The sequence below is a fragment of the Tigriopus californicus genome, chromosome 5 (genome assembly GCF_007210705.1).
Source record: "Tigriopus californicus strain San Diego chromosome 5, Tcal_SD_v2.1, whole genome shotgun sequence".
In the NCBI taxonomy this organism is placed as follows: domain Eukaryota; kingdom Metazoa; phylum Arthropoda; class Copepoda; order Harpacticoida; family Harpacticidae; genus Tigriopus; species Tigriopus californicus.
Genome location: NC_081444.1, coordinates 7,709,760 through 7,731,838, shown reverse-complemented (window position 1 = coordinate 7,731,838; position 22,079 = coordinate 7,709,760). Strand labels below are relative to the sequence as shown.

General features: G+C 45.9%; 8 protein-coding genes across 11 annotated transcripts; 5 read left to right on the top strand and 3 right to left on the bottom strand.

Moving 5' to 3' along the window:
- Positions 1-604: 604 nt before the first annotated feature.
- LOC131880467 (calphotin-like) lies at positions 605-1,889 on the top strand. The gene is made up of 2 exons (XM_059227118.1): positions 605-956; positions 1,059-1,889. The coding sequence occupies exons 1-2, from the start codon at positions 945-947 to the stop codon at positions 1,797-1,799; spliced, it is 753 nt and encodes a 250-aa protein (XP_059083101.1). The 5' UTR covers positions 605-944; the 3' UTR covers positions 1,800-1,889.
- Positions 1,890-2,254: 365 nt separating this feature from the next.
- On the bottom strand, positions 2,255-5,389 carry LOC131880775 (origin recognition complex subunit 3-like). The gene is made up of 5 exons (XM_059227472.1): positions 4,557-5,389; positions 3,807-4,080; positions 3,279-3,738; positions 2,657-3,222; positions 2,255-2,582 (listed from the first exon to the last, which is right to left on the bottom strand). The coding sequence occupies exons 1-5, from the start codon at positions 5,351-5,353 to the stop codon at positions 2,406-2,408; spliced, it is 2,274 nt and encodes a 757-aa protein (XP_059083455.1). The 5' UTR covers positions 5,354-5,389; the 3' UTR covers positions 2,255-2,405.
- Positions 5,390-8,159: 2,770 nt separating this feature from the next.
- On the top strand, positions 8,160-9,627 carry LOC131880536 (small ribosomal subunit protein eS8-like). The gene is made up of 3 exons (XM_059227195.1): positions 8,160-8,310; positions 8,803-9,293; positions 9,364-9,627. Exons 2-3 carry the CDS (start codon positions 8,817-8,819, stop codon positions 9,517-9,519), a joined length of 633 nt encoding a protein of 210 aa, XP_059083178.1. The 5' UTR covers positions 8,160-8,310; positions 8,803-8,816; the 3' UTR covers positions 9,520-9,627.
- Positions 9,628-11,363: 1,736 nt separating this feature from the next.
- Positions 11,364-13,737, top strand: LOC131880530 (tRNA endonuclease ANKZF1-like). Its single transcript, XM_059227188.1, has one exon. It carries the CDS (start codon positions 11,445-11,447, stop codon positions 13,695-13,697), a length of 2,253 nt encoding a protein of 750 aa, XP_059083171.1. The 5' UTR covers positions 11,364-11,444; the 3' UTR covers positions 13,698-13,737.
- A 25-nt stretch (positions 13,738-13,762) lies between these two features.
- LOC131880533 (ubiquitin carboxyl-terminal hydrolase 30 homolog) lies at positions 13,763-15,328 on the bottom strand. The gene is made up of 2 exons (XM_059227192.1): positions 14,871-15,328; positions 13,763-14,776 (listed from the first exon to the last, which is right to left on the bottom strand). The coding sequence occupies exons 1-2, from the start codon at positions 15,218-15,220 to the stop codon at positions 13,786-13,788; spliced, it is 1,341 nt and encodes a 446-aa protein (XP_059083175.1). The 5' UTR covers positions 15,221-15,328; the 3' UTR covers positions 13,763-13,785.
- A 949-nt stretch (positions 15,329-16,277) lies between these two features.
- Positions 16,278-17,220, top strand: LOC131880538 (inosine triphosphate pyrophosphatase-like). Of its 4 annotated transcripts, none has more exons than XM_059227197.1 (2): positions 16,278-16,433; positions 16,527-17,220. In XM_059227197.1, exon 2 carries the CDS (start codon positions 16,579-16,581, stop codon positions 17,140-17,142), a length of 564 nt encoding a protein of 187 aa, XP_059083180.1. In that variant the 5' UTR covers positions 16,278-16,433; positions 16,527-16,578; the 3' UTR covers positions 17,143-17,220. The 4 variants fall into 4 exon arrangements, with proteins under 4 accessions (XP_059083180.1, XP_059083179.1, XP_059083181.1 ...); XM_059227196.1 differs by having other exon boundaries at positions 16,289-16,445; XM_059227198.1 differs by having other exon boundaries at positions 16,311-16,445; positions 16,518-17,220.
- LOC131880532 (5-methylcytosine rRNA methyltransferase NSUN4-like) lies at positions 17,143-19,457 on the bottom strand. The gene is made up of 5 exons (XM_059227190.1): positions 19,274-19,457; positions 18,207-19,187; positions 18,019-18,143; positions 17,813-17,950; positions 17,143-17,372 (listed from the first exon to the last, which is right to left on the bottom strand). The coding sequence occupies exons 1-5, from the start codon at positions 19,394-19,396 to the stop codon at positions 17,225-17,227; spliced, it is 1,515 nt and encodes a 504-aa protein (XP_059083173.1). The 5' UTR covers positions 19,397-19,457; the 3' UTR covers positions 17,143-17,224.
- Positions 19,458-19,697: 240 nt separating this feature from the next.
- Positions 19,698-21,789, top strand: LOC131880535 (proteasome subunit alpha type-2-like). Its single transcript, XM_059227194.1, has 4 exons — positions 19,698-19,946; positions 20,092-20,407; positions 21,308-21,492; positions 21,574-21,789. The coding sequence occupies exons 1-4, from the start codon at positions 19,906-19,908 to the stop codon at positions 21,746-21,748; spliced, it is 717 nt and encodes a 238-aa protein (XP_059083177.1). The 5' UTR covers positions 19,698-19,905; the 3' UTR covers positions 21,749-21,789.
- Positions 21,790-22,079: the final 290 nt, after the last annotated feature.

The window sequence follows — 22,079 nt, the reverse complement described above, 5'->3', positions numbered from 1 at the left end:
AAGTGATGCATTTTTGACGAGTCTGCAATCAATAGTGGTTTCCGAATAAGCTTTTCGGCCTGAGGAGAATTCAAAAATATGTTTGTTAGGAAGAGTCCGTTCGCTTGTTTAATATTTTGAATAAAAAGATCACAAACATCAGTTGACAGATTGGAAGTGAACTTTTTGGATTCTTTTTCAAGCTCCAACTTCTATTAAACTATGTTTGCCCAAAACTTGGCCGACGACGTTACGCAAAACTGAATTCATCTCGTCCCTCTCTTAGGATGTACTACAACTCTCATGAGGGCGTGTGTTTGTAAGGTTACGCATTGTTGACCGTTTTCTTTGTTCGGCTTCAAAACCAGATTTGGTAGCTCTTTACGCCAATGCCCTCAGTGGTTCTTAAGAAGGGGAGCACTTTTGGCTGGGTGTGGTGGGCGATTCGATTACACAACCAAAGTCAGACGGCAACATCGCCGCCATTCTCCCGTATATTGCTCGAGCGTCATTCAAGCTCGATAGAATCTGAACGACAGGAATAGAACAAAGGTACTTCGCCATTCGCTCTTGTGCGGATAGATTATCGCTCGCAAGTTACTGATATTTATGCATATACAGCCTAAACTAGCAGCATTTGCCATCGAAACATCGAATACTTTCGAACTTATCAAAATTGAGCGATTCTACTTGGATGAATCGGCACGCCAGAGGGCAAAATGTTGACGTCATGCGATGATGGATATACGATTACGCGATCAATTTGCGTACGCGAACCAACGAATCTTCTGGGAACGAGGGTGTGAGATCTCAACGCCCGGAAGGTGGTCGGCTAAGGCAAACTTCGGCGCCTTCTCCCTGGGATTGGGGCAAAATTGAACGAGGCGCTTCTCGCTCAGATACCAATATATGGAGGGGTTGGATCAGTAATTCCTCACTCTGATTTTGAGCATCCAAGCAACAACATGAATTGTGTGGTAAGTTCCTTGCTCATTTTATTTTAGCATAGCTCTCATTGGACCTGAGTTCGAAGTCCATGTCCCACTCCTCTAACAACCTTATTCTACTCGCCACTTTAGGTCGTAGTTCTCGCCCTTTCCGGTCTTTGCGCCGCTGTGCCTGAAGCCGACCCACAACTTCTCTTGGGAAACCCTCTTCCCCTTGGTCCTTCTTTCTATAACGGCCCCTTGGCTCCTTTGCCATTGTCTCCTCTGCCCTTCGTGCGTTCGGCCCCTCTCATCCCCGCCCCCGCTGTGATCCCTCAGCCCACCGTCCGAGTGGTGGCTTCTGTTCCCACCCCCGTGTACACCCCTAGAGATTGCGTGACCGCTGGAGGATGCGCCGTTCGTGCCTTGAAGGATGCCGGTTTGGCTCCCGGACGTTTCCGTCGCGAGGCTGAGGCCGAAGCCGAGGCTGACCCCCAATTCCTCGCTCCCTACAACCTCAACCCTTATTACGCTGCCGCTGGAGTTCCCGCATATGCCCCTGCTTACTATAACAACTTATACAACGCTAATTTGTACAATGGTAACTTGTACAACGCCAACCTGTACAACAACTACCCGTACAATTACAACTATGCCCCTTTGGCCGCCCCTCTCCCCGCTGTGAGGGCAGCCATCCCCGCTCCCCTCCCCGCTTTGAGGGCAGCCATCCCCGCTCCAGCTCCCGTTCCTGTTCTGAAGGCGGTTCCCGCACCCATTGTCAAGACCGTGGTGGAGCAACGCAGTAAGCCCGTGACCTACACTCATTTGGGAGCTCATCCCATCCAACCTACCACCGTGCTGGAGACCGACACCATTGTGTCTCACCATCTTTAAGCTGTTACCTATTGTAAGACCAAAACAGTTGCTGTGCAATTTCACACTTGAAAAACAAAAATGCTCAAAAAATAAAAGTCACAAAATTCATCTATCTTATGTCTCAATCAATTCTCCCATGCTTTGAAGATTTCGACAGTTTTACTTTACACCTTTCAGGATAAGGCTCAATATAAGAATCTTAGTGCCGTAAACACTCGGTTGAAACAAATTACAACAAATTCGATTTACTCAACTATCGTCGAGCGCCTTCGAAGCAAATTCTAATATCGATATTTTTAACTAACAAAGCCATTAGCTCCATTTATCAGTTTTCTTTTCTTGAATGATGTTTTGCAGCTACTTTTTAAAATAGATTGATTTTGAAGTTTGGTTCGAAGATCAAAATACTGATTGATAATTCAGTTGGAATTAACATTTGATTAACTTTTTTCCGTAGTTGTCAAAAGCAATAGTGACCTTCATTTTCACCCTTTTATTTTTCCTCATATAAGTTTAAGTTGGGAGATGTTTATACCCAATTTCCAAGATTGTCCTGCTTTGACCAATTATATCAGTCCTTTATCGATTAGATAAAAGTTTTTCACGAAGTAGTTGGATACTTGACTAGCATCCGCCCCAAGTTAGCCGGGCAACATGGTCAGTTTTTCTTTTGGAGGGCTTGATAAATCCCAAGAATTGCAGGGAGGAGACGCCTTGTGTGAATTTAGCTTGTTGCAAGGGATCGATGGTTTCATCCGAACAATTCTCTTCGTCGTCACAATCGGCTATGGATACCCACGACTAGTTGGAGGAGAAGAATGGTCAAAAATCAGATTCAGTTTGCATCCATCTTTGGACAAAAAGGTTTTAGCTACCTGAAGCCAGTCAAACAGGTTGATCAACCGACCGCACTCGGAATGGAGTTTGTAGATGATGTTCAAGTCTGGGTATGAATTGGGTATTTCCGCTTTGGTGTTCACCAAGAGGTCAGGATGCTCTAAATAAAAACCAGGATCGTCTAGTGCACTTTGAATGACTGCTCTTGGTGCAGGCATTAGATGGCGATGAACAAGAGAGACTTTGTCAAAAAACAATATTTCATGAAGGGGCAAGGATGTGGGCAAGTTAGAAAAGGCACGAAAGAAATTATGGAAGTAGTCTAGAACCTCACGACGAAGATCATCAAAAGGAACTGTGCGTTGTCTTTTCTCTTGCGTTTGCTTTAAGAGATTCTTTTGAAGCTCAAACCGATCCAACTTCTTTATCTTGGGGCTCTTGACCACGATGTCCTTCTCGTCATTAGGTTCCGTGACTTTCTGTTTATCGTGGATTGTGGGACTGCCCTCCGGATTTTGAACACCGTGCTTAAGAAATGCCGACAACTTGCTTATGATTCGCTGACACTCAACAGATGATTTTTCTATGGATTCGTCATTCGAATCTGCAAGGAATTTTAAAGTGGTGACCGTTTTCAAAGATGTTTTGAAAGAACTTTACCAATTAGACACTCGCCGTGTGCCTCCATCTTCTTCATCAGTTCTGACGGATTTAGTAACTTAAGAATGTCAAAGACATCTCGGTATTCGTGGGTTTGACAAACAGGTTTGAGAAAAGCACAACGATACAACGAATAGATTTGCGACCCAAATGGACGGCCATGAAGGTCGCGGGCCAACCAAAAAAGAGCCCTCAAGCACAATTGGAATCGTTTGAAGTGGCCATCAATTTCCCCTAGGAGCATGATGACTTCTTCTCGGAAAAGCCCATCATTGGTGAGAAGCCGCGCTCGATTCTGAGGATCGGACTCAACATATCTTCGGAAAGAGGCTAGATATCGAATTTGATCCAAGTCTTCTGACTTAAGATTGTTCAGATGATCTTTTCGACCTTGCTCGTCCCCGCCACAAAGTGCAATGACTGGAGGAGGAAGGCGAGAGAAGTGCTCGAACATACAATACTAATAAAAAAACATGGGAATTAATCATTAATAACTTTGTCCAAGAAATAGACCCATAACCTTCTCACCTTGAACCCAAGAAGGAACCGTTTGACAGAGAAATCGTTCATGATAAACATTTCTAGGAGTCGATCCAACGTCTTGCCACCTAATTTGCAACCCACTTGTGGATCTGAGTACAGTGCTTCCACCAATTTGCCCAGAAGCTGGGTTGACTTTTGGCCCGAAAATTTCTCAATGGCCAAATGACGCGAAATATGGTAAGGCAAGCGTTGATGGATCATGCTCACGGTGGTTGCAATCCCAAACACAAAAACCAAAGGCAAGGCCGTGGCGTACTCGCTGAAACGGAAAACGATCAAAGGTGAGCCGATCAGGGCCAACGTTTCTGGTTTGAAAAAGAAATAATCTCGAAAAAGATCAGTATCACCTAAGGTAGAAAGAACATGCCAAAGATGGGTGGGTGGGAGAAAAACAACCACAATTTCTTGACCTTGCTCTGAATGAGCACAGTTTCTGAGTTCAAAGCACATTACTAAAAATGCAATTGACCCTCAAACCATACTAGACAAATTCTCTGAGAACGTGAAATAACCAAATACGATAGCCAAGTTTGAGTAATATTGATATCACTTCCATTTTCTCCCCAAAGTTTCATCCAAAGGGTGCTGGTCCGTATGTACTTTTCAGGTCAGGGATAGTTTTCGGGCTGACTTCGAATCAACCCTATTGCATTACTTCGAAGGCTAGACATTTTACATCGACATTCAACTACGATGAACGATTGGCACTTTCAACGGAGGGCTCACCCAACTCACCACAAACTGATCATGAAATCTTGCAACATGGTCGGGGAAAACGCCTCGAAGTCCTCCAAAATGATAACCAAAGGGACTCGGCTCTCGCCCACAGGATACTGATTGGCATACCAAGTTCTTAAGGTAGGCATCATGAGATTTTGCTTTTTCAAGGCCAATCCCGAACTTCCGACCTCCATCTCTGACTCCTCGTCGTCTCGTTCGCAGGCTTCAATCAACATCAATTTGGCCACCGTGGATTGGACCAAGGCCTTTAAGTTCACGCCCCCGTGTTTCTGGGCCGACAGCGAGGCCACATGAGGCGTCACTCGGGTCCGAATCTCTCGGGCTAGTAACCCAAACAACGCCCCGTGATCCGGTAGGTTGACGCCCGTTAAAAAAGCGGCTGTGGGCATAGTCGAGCTCAATGGCTGACCCAAGGGATGAGCGTCCTGGATGAAAGCGCGAAGAGCGGCCAACACATCGGCGAACATGTCGCTCTGCCAGGTCTGGAATCGAGTCCAAGCCGTGGTCCAGGACCGTTCGAACGGGCTCGCCGACCCGGAACTCTGAGATTGAGCTGAGGGAGTGGCTTTTCGGGCTCGTTTCCGTTGCTTCTGGCCCGAGGTCGCAGCTTGGAGGCGTTGACGTCGCTGAGGACCGGGAAAGGCGAACACACCCTTGGAAATAGAGGAAGACGCCACGGGTGTGGTATCATGGACCTCCTTTGGGGGCGGGCTGGGCTCATCTTCGGCCTCAGAAAAGAGGCGTTTGGCTCTCTTGCCTCGACTCGAACCAGAGGACGTGACCCGCGGCATGGCTTCGCTAATCAAGGATGGGAGGAAGCAGACGAACGGTCAGATTTGTTTTGATCTGTGGGTTTGTAACTGGCGGGAAATTGGCGACCCTGTCAATGGAAGGGCCATGAGAAAACAATTGAGTTCATCGACATTGGCATCTCAAAATATTTTTCAATGTCAAGAACGGGCTTAACCGCCGCCAGTCTACACAACCACAGAGAATTCGACCATATACAGTACATATAAGTAGTGGTTAGTAGCCTATTAATGTGCTACAAACTGGAAAGTCAAAATGGACAGGTAAACCTTTGGTTGTGGGTTGTGTCATAAATAGACCTCGAAAAATATTTATTTTAAAGACGAAATAATTTGATTTAAGATTGAGAGAAATCACGAAAAGTAGTTGTCAAAAACTCAAAAACATGTTCAATATGCAAAAAAGCAGTAGATATGCAAAAGCAAGGGGGCAATATTGCACAAAGGAATTATTGCAATCTTTTTTGGCCCTCTCAGCCCCTTTGCTGCATTTTTTCTACTACAAAACCTAGGCGCCCTACTATATTTACTAGGCTATCCATTGAGCTTGCAAGGAATTAACGGAATTAACATTTTCTTATGGCAATATCCCACATTAGGATACATTATGAATTGAGAGTTTAAAACTGTTTTTGTTGTCGAGAATACTTTAATTCACAAAATAACTTTTATTGCATACTTTTCCAAACCGAAACAAGGGAATTGTATTTGATTTTCAAATTCTTTAGTACACCAAATATTGTATAAAGTTTAAGTGACAACAACAAGACAAATCATAATGTTTCATTCTAATCATAGTGGGGATTGCTTTCTTTACAGCGGCTTGTAAAGCCAGTGAAACCCCAAACCGAAAATAAAACAAATGCTGAAAGGTTCTGGCTGAGAATTTTATCCTTCATCTTATTATGCTCCACAAAAGTAAGTAAAGAGGTCCCAAACGAGGAACAACAAGTTAAGAAGGAAGCAGTTATGGATCCAAATGACAATAAAAAGGCAAAAAGCGCTAAAATGTGAAAATAGTGAGAAAAACAGTCAAAAGAAAAATCGAGAAAATGAAAAACTGGTTAAAGTTTAAAGAATGGAAATTTTACTCATATATTTTTATTTCAGCCAAAAAAACTGGGTTTTTTTCGAGTTCTGGTCATGAACCAGTGGAATATGGATGGGATGCTAGGATTTGAAAACTGATATTTCGGAATCGATTTATTGCAATATGTATCCGTCTAATTTCATTCATGTACAATGTAATCCCTTCAAACCTCTCCACATAACTCTTCACAGAATGAATGAAGTAGTCCTCTTCTGCTAATCAATAGGTAAAGCTTGCAGATAAATGTGGTCTTTATTCATAGCAAAGTTTTATAAATAGTGACCTGAATTTGCACAAAATTTCAAATAAACTTGTCAAAATGTAGGCCCTAACCCGTTCTGGAGGGTTCTTAAGGGCTATTTTTGCCTTCCATATCCAGCAATATGTAAAGTCAAAATTCAGTCTCCCCAAAACCTGGGGAAGAGGCATGGTATATTGCTAAATAAGCTACTTGCAACATGACATGTACAAAATTTCTTTTCCAGCCCCATACGTCATGAATGCAATAGTACCCTAATGGGTGTGTCAGATTTCTAAAGGAGCAATGCATTACATAAACAAAACAGTTCCCCAACCTTTTACAAACTGTATCTCCAGGTATGCAAAGATAAAAGAGAGACAGAGCTACTTAAAATGATTGGATGAATGGAATGAATATGCAGGTGGTTGGTGAGATAACTACAACCTATTTTGTAATTTTATGTACTTTCACGTCAAAAATATTTTAGAAAAAACTCAGGAAAACGTCAATCTCACAATTATTTCCCCAAAATTGACTTGAATTCTTAAAAAAGTCATGAAATGAATTTCTTTGATAATGTGTGCTAAAATGGCTGAAATTAGGTAAGAAATTCCTGAAAATGTTGAACTTTGCAATGTTTGGAGATGCAATAAATTTGTTGGAAATTCTGGCATGTACAAGTTTCCTTTGCAAAATGGCTTTTGGCTGGCCCTATTATTCAATCATCGAATAAGGATTGTCTCATGTCCTTATCCATGTCCATTTCATTTAAGCAGAGTACAATTCGTTGACTCATTTTCAAGATCTTAATCCTTAACCCTAGCATACTAAAACTGAAAGCAGATGCACCATAAGCTGTCAAATCAAAGTTCCGTCTTATATGTTAATGAAAAGATACAGCTATTCTATTGTCAAGCATGCAATTCAAAAGTTGCCTTTCTAGGGGAACAATGTTTGTTACACGTTATCTCAGTTTCAGCTGTCTGATCCAAAACTAAAGTCATTTGTATCATGCCTCTGCTCAAAAATAAAATGAGAAGTGCTAATAATATCATAACGTATTTTGATGTAAAATTTTGCCCATGATGCTGTAGCTGAGCTCGTGTAACCAGCATCTTATTCTTGGACAACTATGCCTGGTCACAGAATTTACCCAATCAGAGTGAGTGACCCGAGAACGACCGTCTAATCAGCAGATAGAACCTCACCTTTTCGGATCTCTCTTTATAGAGCTAGAGCATCTAAACCAAGAGAGACTTGCATTCAAAAATTGTTTAAATGCGCTTGAGCTTGAATTCAGCATCAAAATGTATTTTGTTTACGGTTTTGATTAAATCTTCCTTCAGTTGTAATTTTCGGGTTTCGCAGAATTATCTTTGGGTGCATCACCGGATTTTTACCTCCAGTCAGATCTAAGACCATCATGGAAAAAAGTTAAGACTCTTTTGAGCCTGCCCGCCAATAGTTCAACCTAGTGGACTAAAGTTTGGATCGGGCTAGATGAGAGGGCTGAAATTCTCAGGGCCCCGTCTGAACTCGCCTTCCTGTGATAAACAATCTCGATCTTCCTTTTTCCGGCTGCTGGATCGCGTATCACACACAGAAAAGGTAAGTCCATCCGCAAAATTAAAAAAAAGCAAGTCCTTCTACGAACGGGCCCACACCCCACATCGACTGACGAGAGCCTCCTCACCCGTCTGCCAGCAAATCACGCCCCATCCTCACGGTTCCCGGGACTTTCTCTAAGTTCCCCCTGAAGTGAGACTGCCTCCATTGAATGAAGTCCGGCAGACTTGTCTTAGTGTCTCAATCTCTAACCCATTGGGGGACCTTGGGGGACCTTCATGCAGTCCTGAATGAGGGTGGGATTCATGATGGCTCGATCCAACACACTGGGTCCGAGTCTGAGATTGGGGATGGCGTAGATATTGACGGATTGACGGGGCTGAATCCATCTGTCGTCAGTTTGGTTAGAGATTAGATGATCTTTGATCACACCCTGGATTTTGACTTCAAGGGTGGGAGGAACTACGGGGATGCGGGCTGTCGGTGCTCATGTGTGACCGGAGAATGTATTGGGGAGTTGCTTCTGTTTTGCAGCGGTCTCTTGCACGATGGGTATCTCGCGTGATCATTGGCATAAGCGCCGCGCCACTGGGGGCAAACGCGCCCCCATCCGTGGAAAGAGGAAGTTCGAGTTGGCTCGACCCGCGGCCATGACCAAATTGGGTCCGCAGCGGATCCACACCGTGCGCGTTCGCGGTGGCAATAAGAAGTACCGTGCCCTGCGTCTGGACACCGGCAACTTCTCGTGGGCTTCCGAGTCCATCGCTCGCAAGACCCGGATCATTGATATCGTGTACAACGCCTGTAACAACGAGTTGGTGCGAACCAAGACCTTGGTCAAGAACGCCATTGTCATCATCGATGCCACCCCCTTCCGTCAATGGTACGAGGCTCACTATGCCTTGCCTTTGGGTCACAAGAAGGGACAGAAGAGCGGAGGTGGCGAGACCGATGAGGCTGTGTCTCTGAAAAACAAGTCCAAGAAGACCCAGAAGAAGTTTGCCGAACGCCAAAAAGTCGGCAAGGTAAGAATGGAGCGAATGTGCGAAGCAGGGGTTCTCCTCCATAATGAACAAAATATCAATATATCTTTAGATCGAACAAGGAGTGGAGGACCAATTTGTGTCCGGACGTGTGTTGGCCTCAATTTCTTCACGGCCCGGTCAATGCGGCCGCGCTGACGGTTACATCTTGGAAGGCAAGGAGCTCGAGTTCTATCTCCGCAAGATCAAGGCCAAGAAGGGACGTTAAATTCAACGCGGGACGCTCTCACTATCCTAGCGAACACGCGTTGTTTGTCGATTACTATGTGGAAATATACGTCTGTCGTTCAGGCTAAATACACAATGATTTCCTTCACCTTCATTGTGAACAACTCGAGTGCCGGCTTTTAGTGGTGGCAATCGTTCAGCTGATCATAATCATTTATGTTTAAAATGTGCACGACTAGAGTGGTTAGCTGGACCACACAGTTGTGTGCTCATTTCATGATAAAATCTTAAATTTCATCCTGTTAAGGTTGAACTAGGATCGAGTTGTGGCGCCGAAAGGTTGCCAAGCGGATCAGCGTTCAGAGGCTATCAAAGCCTTTTCAGATTCGGCCCAAGCCAAATGTTGATACAGTAAAAATTGGATGTAAGAGCAGGATTGTGAATCCCCGAATCAAATTACATAGTAAAGTAGCATCGGATACAAGAGCAAAAATATTTTGGGCCACATCGGATATAAGAGCAGAATTGAAGGCGGCAAACAATATTTTTCTAGTCTTTCCTCGCTCCACAATGAAGTTTTCGATGGAAACTGGCTAAGCCATTTTATAAATGGAAGTTTTAAGCCGCTTTCTCATAAAAACAAACAGTCACACATAATTGCTTCTGCCAAGAGAACCATTTTTTGCATCAAGAAGCAAAAGCTCCTTGCCGATTTTGGCAAGCTGTCCAAGATAAGCCTGATCGAAGCTGCCACAAAGTTAGGAGTCAAACGTGCCTCCTTTGGAAAGCTCTTTGTTTTTTTTAAACTTCATAGCCAGTATGTAATTCTGTGACAAATTAACCACGTATTTGGTGCGTAAACATACAGCCAACACACTGCCCTCCTTGCATTTTGTTTCATTTTTCTTGATTTTTATGGCTGCTTTTTGTTTGGACCGTAAAACTACATCAAATTATAACTTAAAAATATGTTTTCTGTCATCAGTTTTGCCTCTGGAGCCGAGGAGCTGTACATCGGATATAAGAGCACATCGGATATAAGAGCAGAAGTTCACGGCCCCAAAGCTGCTCTTACATCCGATTTTTACTGTATTGCTCACACCGATCGTAACACAGCGCTACACACAGAATAAACGGCACTACATTTTAGTCATGCTGCGTATTCACGTCCATGTGTACCAACTACCAAGAGTCAGCTGGCTAGGAAGTTGTCAACGTCAAAAATAGCTTGGCTGCGCTTGAGAGGTTAATGCCAAAATGAACGAACAAGATGGCTTTAAGTACTGATCGGGATCAGATTAATTATCACGGGAGGTTGCGACTAGGGCTACCAACTCGTATTTTCAGTGGCTTAAGTCTTTAGCCGCTTTAGCCTTAAGAAATCACTGGTGGAATGTCCGAAACCCGTTAGTTAGTCACAAAAAGTAACCCTGATTTTTCTTCGTTCAAACCAGGCCTGCTTGTTGCTCAAAATTAACTTTTAGCGTTACAATGGAATAGGCGGATGCTTTCACTTTCCACGTTTTCTGGCAAGCTTGAATTTATAATTTGATTTGATCCCGTAACTACCTTGAAGACTGAGGCCTTTGCAAATGCTTTAATACGTCTTTCAGGATCTTTCGAACCCCCTTAGAGACTGTTATGAAGCGCCGTGATGTATCTTATAACACATTTTCATGCCACTCCCCATATCGTTTGGGACAGTTCCATGGCCAATATCCGTACAATTAGCCAAACATAAAAAAAGGTGATAAGTTATCGTTTCCAATCCTCACTCGATAGGTCGACCAGACTTTCATAAGATCCTTATCGTTCAGATATGAACTTGGATTCGACATACGCTAATGAGATTCATCCCGAAGTTGGCTTATTCTTCTCCCAAGCAATGGCAAGCCTGCTTTGACTTCTTGTTACCTTCGTTTTGATTTGTTATTCAGCGAGTCCGAAAATTTCAACGATTACATCATGGAGTGTAATCGTCGAATCCAAACCATGGAGCGGGTTCCAACCTCAATGGCTAACCAGTCCCCCGAGGAGGATTCTTTGATTCAGAACTCTAATCCCATGGCCCCTGCCATCAAGCCCCGACGGCGAAACAAACGCGAGGAAGACACCTGTCTCCACTTCTACGATGAGCATGCTATCCTCCAAGGCGTCTTTCAAGGGATCAAGAGCGCTCCCAAAGTGTTTGGGTTAGATGAGAATACGGGCTCGGACCCGGGGTTGGCCATCGAAGATACGAATCGCAACCTCGAACCTCGGCCCAGTCTCATTCCTGACGCCAAATCTTGTTCCACGTGTCAGGTCAAGTTTCAGACCCAGGACGAACAACGCCAGCACTTTAAACTCGATTGGCATCGATACAATCTCAAGTGTAGTCTCATCAGTTCACCTACTTTGACGGAAGATCAATTTGAAAACTTGATTCTCGACCAGTTGGACACTCTCAGTTTATCCGGATCTGAAAGTAGTCAAGACGAAGACGAGAATGATGACAGTGAAGCGGATAAGGTCTCGACGGAAGAAGACTCCGACCATGACGGTCTAAAAGATCCGAAGGATGTTGATGATGAAGAGTGGGATGAGAATGAGGTGCGTCAACGTCGACATCCCAGAATCTTCTTCCGGGACGAGACCGATCGTCTCTTTTCCATCTTGAAATGTATTGTTTTCGAGAACAAAGAGGATCAGAGTGAACTGCCCGAAGAAGATGTGCTCTCTCGAATCTCTCGAGTTCGAAGCCATCTCAAGTGGGCCGTGTTTATGCTCGGAGGTGGGCATTTCGCCGGGGCCGTGTTTGACGGAGCCCACGTGGTGGTACATAAGACTTTTCATTGTTACACGGTTCGTGCCAAACAAGGAGGATCCCAAGGGCAGGCCGATAATAAAAGCGGAGGTAGTCATCCTAAATCGGCGGGTGCGAGTTTGCGACGCTACAATGAAGCGGCCTTAGTGCAACATGTGCAGGACATTGTAGGATCAGTTTGGCAAGAAGAGCTCAAAACTTGCCATCTCATATTTTTCCGAGCTCCAAGTGGTAATCGACGAGTTCTATTTGGAGGTAAGGATCCTCCATTAGACCGAAGGGATCCTCGGCTCCGTAGCATTCCGTTTGCCACGAATCGAGCCACTTTCAAGGAGGTCAAACGAGTCCATGAAGTCTTGAGTACCATCCAATGCCTGGGTAATTATGAAGAATTTGCCGTCACTTTGACCCAAGATCCGCCTAAACCTAAGGTGGTTCGGGAAAATCGAAAGAAAAAATCCAAGGGCAAGAATCTAGCCATTCACCGGTCCAAGTCGAGAGAGATAAAGGAGCGAACCTTGCCCGACAGAATCTTGGAGTTAGCGGAGGAGGTCAGTTCCTCAGAAGAGATTGGGTATCAAGACCATCCTGAGGGAGAGAGTGCTCTGGTCGAATTCTCTCATACCCCGCTCAAAAAGACCCGACGAAAGAAGAAGACTCCCAAACCCTCACCTTCTGTGATACTGGACGTGAGGCAAGATGTGATAATCGAGCCAGTCACGGATTCCACCAACCAGATAGAAACGCGACTTATTACTGCGTGCAAAACCGGTAACGCCCTGATGTTGCAGGAGGTTTTGGACAATGAACATGATGTGACATTGCTCCTTAACAAACCCTTTGGAGCCAGCCGGCAAACCTCGTTACATTTGGCCTCATGTGCTGGCAAGAAGCCGGTTATCAAAAAGCTGATGGAATATGGGGCGGACCCATGCATGAAAGACAAAGCCAAAAAGGTTCCCTATTCATATTGTGGCGATAAGGAGTCTCGAAATGTGTTCATCCAATTTATGAAGCTCAATCCGAATAAGTTCAATTATGCAGAGAGCGGAATTCCTCCCCCTTTGAGCGAGGAGGCTGAACAGCGTCAAAAAGAAAAGTTGAAGGCCAAACGGCAAGCTAAGAAAGAGAAGGAGAAGGCTATGAAGGAAATTGACAAACAGAAGAAGATGGAAGAAGCAGAGCGCCAACGGTTCTTAGATTTGAGTGACCGTGAAAAACGCGCCCTGGCCGCTGAAAGGAGACTCTTGCAAGCTCGAGAAGAAGCCGGTGAAAATCGACCCGTTCTGTTGCGGTGCTATCTATGTGGGAAAGATATCACCGGGAAAGTCCCGTTCGAATACGAGGCTTACAAATTTTGCTCGATCAAATGTTTGAAAGGCCATCGAGAAAAATTGCGAGCAACTTCGTAACTTCTGATATTGCTTTTTAATACAGTCACTTTTCCTTGTGTTCCCTGTGCTTATCCGCTTCATAACATATCAAGAAAGGCCAACAGAATTAACAGAAATAAGTGGTTGGGGTGATGGCGGTGGGTTGAAGTTTTTCATAGAACAGCATGAAGGCATTCGCTTTCAAAACGGTGGACAAAGGCACCGGCTCAACGCTAGCATCTGAGATGCAAAACCATTTGGAGCCTGACGGAGTATTCAATGGGCCTCGACGGTAGGTCACATAGTGGCCTGAAGAGACCTGACCTAGATGCACCACCACCGATCGAAGGAGATATAAATCACTGGGCGAGCTGCTCGAACTCATATCACTGAGGAGCGACATCACTTCCTGGTTTGAGACTGACTTCTTCAAGGCTTGATCTTTCTTCATCTGACTCAAATAGACGTATCGTTTCATATCGAGGAGCTCCGGGAAAGCGACATGTTCCCACCGTTTACTGGGCGTATTGGCAGAAAACGCCGTGCGTTGAATGTGCAAACACAAGCAAGGGGGTAATTTGCCGAAAGCTAATTGCTTGGCGAGAGCCGGATTGGTTTTGTGCCCGGATTGAGAGGTGGCACCCTCCACGGTCTCACGAGAAATATACATTTGAAGTAAGGTCTCCAGAGATACGACTCCATTCAAGATGTGACCGCTTTTGGGTAGACAGAGCGTTATATTGTTAAAGCCTAAGGAAGAAACAGGTGACTTGGAGCGGCCATCGGTAAAGGTCACTTTATTGGTGAGTGTCCCATTAAAAGGTGTACTGGTTTTGCGTCGTTTGAGCGTATTAGTTTGACCCTCGACATGGGGCAAGGTAATCTCCTCGCCGGATTTCAGAAACACGCCCGAAGATCGTCGCCGATGACCGGGTTGAAAATCGGGCTGAGACACGGGGTTGGATTCGGGCAAGGTCGCCTCCACGATATCACCGATGCCAGCGGTGTTAGTGCGGGCCATTTCTAGACGAAGAAGCTCTTCTTCCAGCGAAGTGAGTAAAATGTGCAACATCTCATGAGCATCTTGCTCTTGGGTATCAATCACCCAGCCGTGCATTCTAAAAGACCAGGTAAGGAACGGATCAACCGTCAGCCGTCAACCGTCAACCGGGGTATGGCAATCCAGGGCAAACAAACTGATATCCCACTCACCTGATGGCCGTCATGAGCGGTTCGGCGGACCAAACTTGGACCCGCCCTATTTGACCGCGATTGTTCAAAATGGCCAAGGTGTGCCCGAGTTGCTCCCGGACCGACTGATCTTGCGGGCAATGATCCTGAATCCGCGTTTCCAGCCATTGGATGAACGTGCCACATGAGGCCAAGGCTTGGAGAATGGCATTGACGAAGCAACTTTGTCCGGAGTTACTCAGACCCGGTGGGTCGTGGGGTCGGCGAGGCCGCTTGGATGCGGTCGAGGGCCCGAAGGCCACATAACACGTGCCCAGAGCCAAGGCCGCGGCGCCGGCCAAGGCGAACAACGGCCAGGGTGGGTGATCCATCAAGCCTTGAGATGAGACAAGGAGGCTGGGTTCAACCCGTTCAACCCTAACAACATGTCGGTCTGGATCCCACTTGCCAAGCTTGAAAGGCCTGAAAAGCTATCCTTTTTTTTATAACGGACATTCCATTTCGAGGTTGTGTTAATATTTCCCTATTGCAGCGAAGTAAACCGATTTGGGCTAAATTTGATTTTCCAACTCAACCAAGCCATTTAGCAGCAGGATATTTATTGAGAGACAGACAACCCCAATCCGGCCTGTCATTTGCTCAACAAGTATGATGGTTGATGAATGACGGGGCAAGATGTGGGTTTGTGTGATGATCGCTACTCAGCCAAACTAAGCATTGTTTTTGTCTAGGACAGAAAACTTTTGAGTATTTCAGTTGGGCTTCTTTTGTGTGTGATATCTATCATTCTTGAATGTTCAGTCAAGGTTTATCTTAAGTACTGGGAAAAACAGATTGTTGAATGGTCTGTCTGACATGTAGCAATCCTCTATGCAGCAAAGGCAAATCTTAATGGTGCACTAAATAGAATGAATGTCCATTGTTATATTTGAGCACATCATGTGCTAGACATAGTTGCATTGTCTACTATTGCTACTATTCTGTTGCTGACTCATCTGCTTGGGGTTAACCTTACCAAAGTTCAAGAACATGATCAAGGTTGCTTGTAAACAAATGGACCTGGGATGTTTGGTGCTACTTTTTACTTGTCTTTTTTCCATCAGAAACACAAACCGTCACAATTGCTCACTCAACCTCCGAATCACTTGTCTGTAAAAACAATGTCAGAGCCTTGAAACTCTACAACACCAGCAGAACAACAACTATTGAGATGCCAATGTTGACATCGGTCCAGCGTGTCCAATACTTGACATTTCATAGAAAGTAGGACAATACTTCACTTTAGTTTGATGACATTTGAGGGCCTTCAGGGATCATATATCAATGATATCAAAATCAAATCTGCGCCAATTCATCCGATTTTGCATTTTTTCACGACGTGTTGTCGGCTTAAGTTCTTCTGGGACTAAATTGATATGGTCATCCTCCGGCTTATCTTTCACGCCATCCTTGCTTCTGCTGGCTGGCATGGTCAAAACAAAGCAAAAAGAATCGTTTGGAAAACTCTTACTCTTGGTTCTAATCTTCGATTCGGTCTTAAGCCCTCGCTGACACTTACCGGTGTACTAGTAAAAACGCCTGAAGGTAAAAATAAAGGTACTTCAATCCTCTTGCCTTTTATATTGTATATATATAGAAATACTATGGACTTCACCTAATGAAAGACAGATATTGTAGGCGGCTCGTGAAGACTTTGGGTTACTCTGTTGCCGAAACACCCCCCCGAAATATGTCCCGTCCCACATTGACCTTCGTGACGGGCAATGCCAAGAAATTGGAGGAGTTCACGGCCATCTTGGGACCAAGTTTCTCTCATCAAATCGTGTCGCAAAAGATCGATTTGCCCGAATATCAAGGCACGCCTCTCCAGGTGTGTCAGGAGAAAACGCGAGCCGCTTTTCAGATTGTCCAAGGTCCGGTCATCGTGGAAGACACTTGTCTCTGCTTCAACGCCCATGGCGGGCTCCCTGGACCCTACATCAAATGGTACCTGGCAGCGTTGGGTCCGGAGGGCTTGCCCCGACTCTTGGCCGATTTCTCGGACAAGACCGCCTACGCCCAATGCATGTTCGGTTACGCCGATCAAGCTGACCAGGTTCCGCGTGTGTTTGAAGGGCGAACCCACGGCCAAATTGTGCCCCCCCGTGGATCTCGGGACTTCGGATGGGATCCTATTTTTCAGCCCGATGGATTTGACCTCACTTTCGCCCAAATGGCAGCATCTGATAAGCACGAGATCTCGCATCGAGGTCGGGCCCTGGCGAAACTCAAAGAGTACTTCATGCCCGCCTAATTGAAAAGAACCTTGAACACGGTTTTATTTTCTTGACGTCTTGTTTTCAGTAAAATTCCATTTCATTAACGTTTCAAATATTTCACCGAGTGCGCACGATGCGGGCCAAGTACATGGGGCCAAAATTGCGCGTGATATCAGGCAAAACCAATTGTCCATATTTGGCCCCGCGACCATCCCCATGGAACCGCATCAGATCGTGAAACGGTCTGAATAAATCCGACATGTCACTGAAATGATTGGATAAGTGGCAACAAAACCATAAAACCCTGAACTCAGACATGAACCACTGGTATATGGATGAAGATGCTACTAGGGCCGAGAATCATTTGAGAAGCATCAACGTTTCCCCTGAAATGACTGACGGCCAGGTCGCTTCAATGACCTAAGTATTTTAATTTTCAACTCCATCGAACCATTGGAACAAAAGTCAGTAAGGTCTTAGCAAAGGGCAGTACACAACCAAAACACAAAATGTGTCCTGCCCATATAGCTAGCCTTTTTCTGGTCGTTGATTATCACGATTCCTAATCCCGAAAATATTCATTATCAACCTTATCATCCCCGTCCAAATTCCAGTGGTTGATGACTCAAGCCAAGCATCCATGGTCTCATTTATGAGAGCGTAAAAGCACGTCCAAGTTCATAAAAGTACTTTTAGGAAACTCACCTAACGTAGCATTCAATGTCGGTCGTCTCCCAAATTGTTTTGAGTGCCGTAAATACCACGCCGTCATTCTGAATGGGACTTAAGGTGCAGGTGGAGTACACCACGCTGCCTCCGGGTTTCACACATTTCAACGCGGACCTAAACACGTCAAGTAACACCAATCTTGAAACTGGCATGGAGCCACAAAAAACCAACCGCGTACTTACACGAGCAGCCCAGCTTGGGTGATGGGAAGATTGAGTCGGTGATGTTTGTTCGAAGCCGAGAACAAGTTATTGTGATCGTCCCTCGCAGTCACCCGATCCGTCAAGCAGGGCACATCGCACAAGACCTGGAGCGTTCAAAGGGCTCGATTACGATTTGGACCCACCATAGAAACTGGATGCCGTCTCACCTTATCAAAGTAATTCGAATACATGGAGTGCATAAGCGACCCATCTAGGCGCTTGTAGCTCACCACGCCGGCCATTTCCTTCACGCCCTTCAGATACATGTCCATGACGTGTGAAACTCGCCTCAAACGCATGGCATTCTCGTCATTACACATCAGTTCAGACGGCAAGAGCGTTTGTAACATGGCCAAGGATTTACCGCCCGGAGCCGCGCACATATCCAACACACGATCACCGGATGCCAAACCCATGGCCACCACGGGTAACAGAGAGGCCGCATCCAGGCAAAAATAGTTAAAGGTATCGGCTAGCGTACGTTTGGGCGCCGGGAAGGCCTCAAAACTGGAGTAAGGGAAGAGATAAGCGTCCAAATGAGGCGGGAAGTACGGACCCGGTTCAGCTCGAATCTCGATTTGAACGGATCCCACGGACAGGTAACTATCGTAATGTTGAGAGTCCACAAATTCGGCCTCTAACTCGGCGTCTAATCCTTGGAGTTGCGTGGGCGGGACGTAATCATCCTGGTGGAGGGTCTGGTGGCCCGCCCATGACTGAGACTGAGGTTGAATCACTCGACCGTACAGTACGTCCGGATCGAGGGGCATGGACGGGAGCAATTCGGGTTCACGCGATTCCTCAGGCTCGACATGGGGGTCTGAGATCGTGGGACGGTCGGGTGGCGGTTGGGCAGGCGTGGCACGACGCGGGGTGGGTGGTAATCGAACCGGGCATTGACCGGGTAAGTAAGAGCGAAGACTCGATGCGCCCAAGGCCGACAACTGATCTTTGACTTGCGGGGCTACGTTGAAATTATTGACCAAAGCCGCATTTTTGGTACGTGAGAGTAGTCCCAGGCGTAAGGAGGGCCAGAGCGAGCCGTAGATCTTGCCGTAGTGGTCATCAAAGTAACTCAGGGCCAACTGTGTGTTAGTCCGTTTGCCGTGGGAAGCTTTGAGATGAGGGGCCAAATTTCTTTGCGTATCCTAAAATGAAGTGAGTGCCTTTATTCAGTTCTCCTCCTTCATGAACCCGAGTGTCAATCCATCCATCCATCGCATCCATTACCCACCTTCCTCCGTTTGGCGACCTTGGAATGGCGAACTTGGTTTGGCCCGAGGATGACACGCGTGAACCGGGCGGAACTCTCGGACCATGTCAGCCAGCCTGGACGGAGCGGGTTGACCGCGAACATGCTCAATGGATTTGTGGGCTAAATAATGACAATCAAAACAAACGTGAACCTTGGCCTGAATCGGACGGAATTTAGTAGTTTGGGAACTGACGCAACCTCTCAGCGTGAAACTCGAGGCCCCCTTTCAACCATACCCACCCGCTCCATCAGAGTCATCCAGCAGAAATTTGATAGCTACATGAACGGTACTAATTTCAATATATTCATGCAGTTGAAGTATTCTATTTTTCCTTCCTTTTTATCCAATAGATCAAATACCTGATGGTCCTGGCCGTCACTCAGGTCCATTAACCAGTCACCCTGTGTGTGGCTTTTCCTTTTGCCGATTCATTCTCTTGATCTCTTTCAGCCGAAGAAGGGCAGAACTGCTGAACAGACGAGGCTAATAAAGCGAGAAGTCCAATCCCGGATTTCCGACCACCCCCGATTCCACCCGATTCCACCCCACTGGCAACACTAGCTAGACCTGCTCCGTCTCGCAATCCACCTGCAACCCACGTCGTTCCATCATGGCTTCCGAGCGCTACTCGTTCTCGCTCACCACCTTCAGGTAAGTCAGAGCGGAGCCCATTGAGCAGCCCCACGCACGTAACCCTTCAGCCCTCCATGGGTCCTCCTCCATGGGACCTCTTCCATGGGACACACTCCATGGGTCTTGGCTTCAATGGCTCAATTAATATGCCCTTGTGTTTTAGTCCGTCGGGCAAATTGGTGCAGATTGAATACGCCTTGGCGGCCGTGGCCTCCGGGGCAGCCTCGGTAGGCATTAAGGCCGTGAATGGCGTGGTCTTGGCCACCGAGAAAAAGCACAAGTCCATCTTGTATGAAGACCACTCGACCTACAAGATCGAGAAGATCACGGATCACATCGGCATGGTTTACTCGGGTATGGGCCCGGATTACCGTCTCCTGGTGCGACGAGCCCGCAAGATGGCCCAAGATTATCTACTCATGTACGGCGAGACCATCCCCACCTCGCAACTCGTCCAGCGGGTGGCCAATGTCATGCAGGTGGGCGGGCTTTGGTTATCACAGTAAAGGATTATTTTAGCGGGACTATGTTGGTGGTCATTGCGACGACCAGGTTAGGGTATGGATGGACGAGGCGTGGTTGGATTGTCCAGTCTTGGAGGCTCAGTCAGGGGGGTTGAGCTTGCCAGTTACCAAATTGGTTACAATCGAGGCCATGTCTTCAACATGACATCGTGAGGATAAACTGCGACGCCAAACCCATTCCTGGTCGTTGGGGCTGACAAAGCCCAATCCGCCCATAGCTCATTCATTCCGTTATGTCGACTAGTCGTTAGATAGAAGTGTTATTGATGTTGGAAAAGCACAAATCTCTGAACTGGCGTCGAATGGAACTTGGAGACAAGAGTTGTGAAACTAGTTGTTTTTTTATTGTGACTGTAAACACGGGTTCAGTGGAAATAGAACGCTAGCGGTGGTTTCCAATTTGAATGGTCGATTTTGAACCCTGCTTTTCCATACTACCTATGGTGGGAGAGTCTTAGTGCAGTAAATATACCCTGACCAAGGTTTAAAACTTGATTTCTAATTCAATGATTTGAGTTTATGTGACGGCTGTCGGTGGTGATCGAACCCTCTCTATTATATCACTTTCCATTCCCACCTACCAGTCCTCGCTCTCCTTGCCTCATTTGGCTGATCAAATTATCATTTAAACTACATACATGGCCATTGTCTATATAGCTATGAGAAGACTTCATTGTCCTACCGTTATATTGACTACCCAGTGAAATTTACAAAGGTGTACACCAATTTTTTCAGGTTTTTCTCACTGGAACTACGTTTTATACATGCTAAATAGATGTATAGGCTTTATGAATCAATCGCTTGAAAAAAATATGTTGTTGGTTATCTAATTAGGGCATCATTTATGTAACACAGGAATACACGCAAAGTGGTGGCGTTCGTCCATTTGGCGTTTCACTCTTGATCGCTGGCTGGGACGCATCCGTTAACAACGGTTCACCCATCTTATTCCAATGCGATCCCTCCGGAGCCTACTTTGCCTGGAAAGCCACCGCCATGGGCAAGAACTACGTTAATGGCAAAACTTTCTTGGAGAAGCGGTAAGCACGCGTCTATTGGATTTCCTCTTCAAATCATCATCAATTGATATGATGTGAATGACCCGTGCCTTAAATTTCTAGATACGACGACAAACTTGAACTCGAGGATGCCGTTCATACAGCCATCCTCACTCTGAAAGAAGGCTTTGAGGGTCAAATGACGGAGGATAACGTAGAAATTGGCATCTGCGATGAGAACGGATTCCGTCGATTCACGCCCGAGGAAGTGAAGGACTATTTGACCAATATCGCTTGATTCGTTTTTTACTATGCAAATACAACTCTCGAGAAAGTGAACACTTAACAAATTCGATTCTTAATTGGATCCTTCATTTTGTCGTCCCATTTTCCAATACATATGTATTTGGGAAACGTATTTGGAGTTCTGCTGAGAATCTGATCCAACATGTAATCCCTTGTCGACAACAAAACATTGGCATGCCATGAACGAACGATCGGGTAGTCTTCCTATTCCTACGATTCCTACCCTGGCTTTTTGTGCGCACGCGCGCAACCGTACACCAAGGAGTCTTCCGAGCCCTCTTACTTATGACTGATCCCATCTCAGGACAACCAAGATGAGAGAC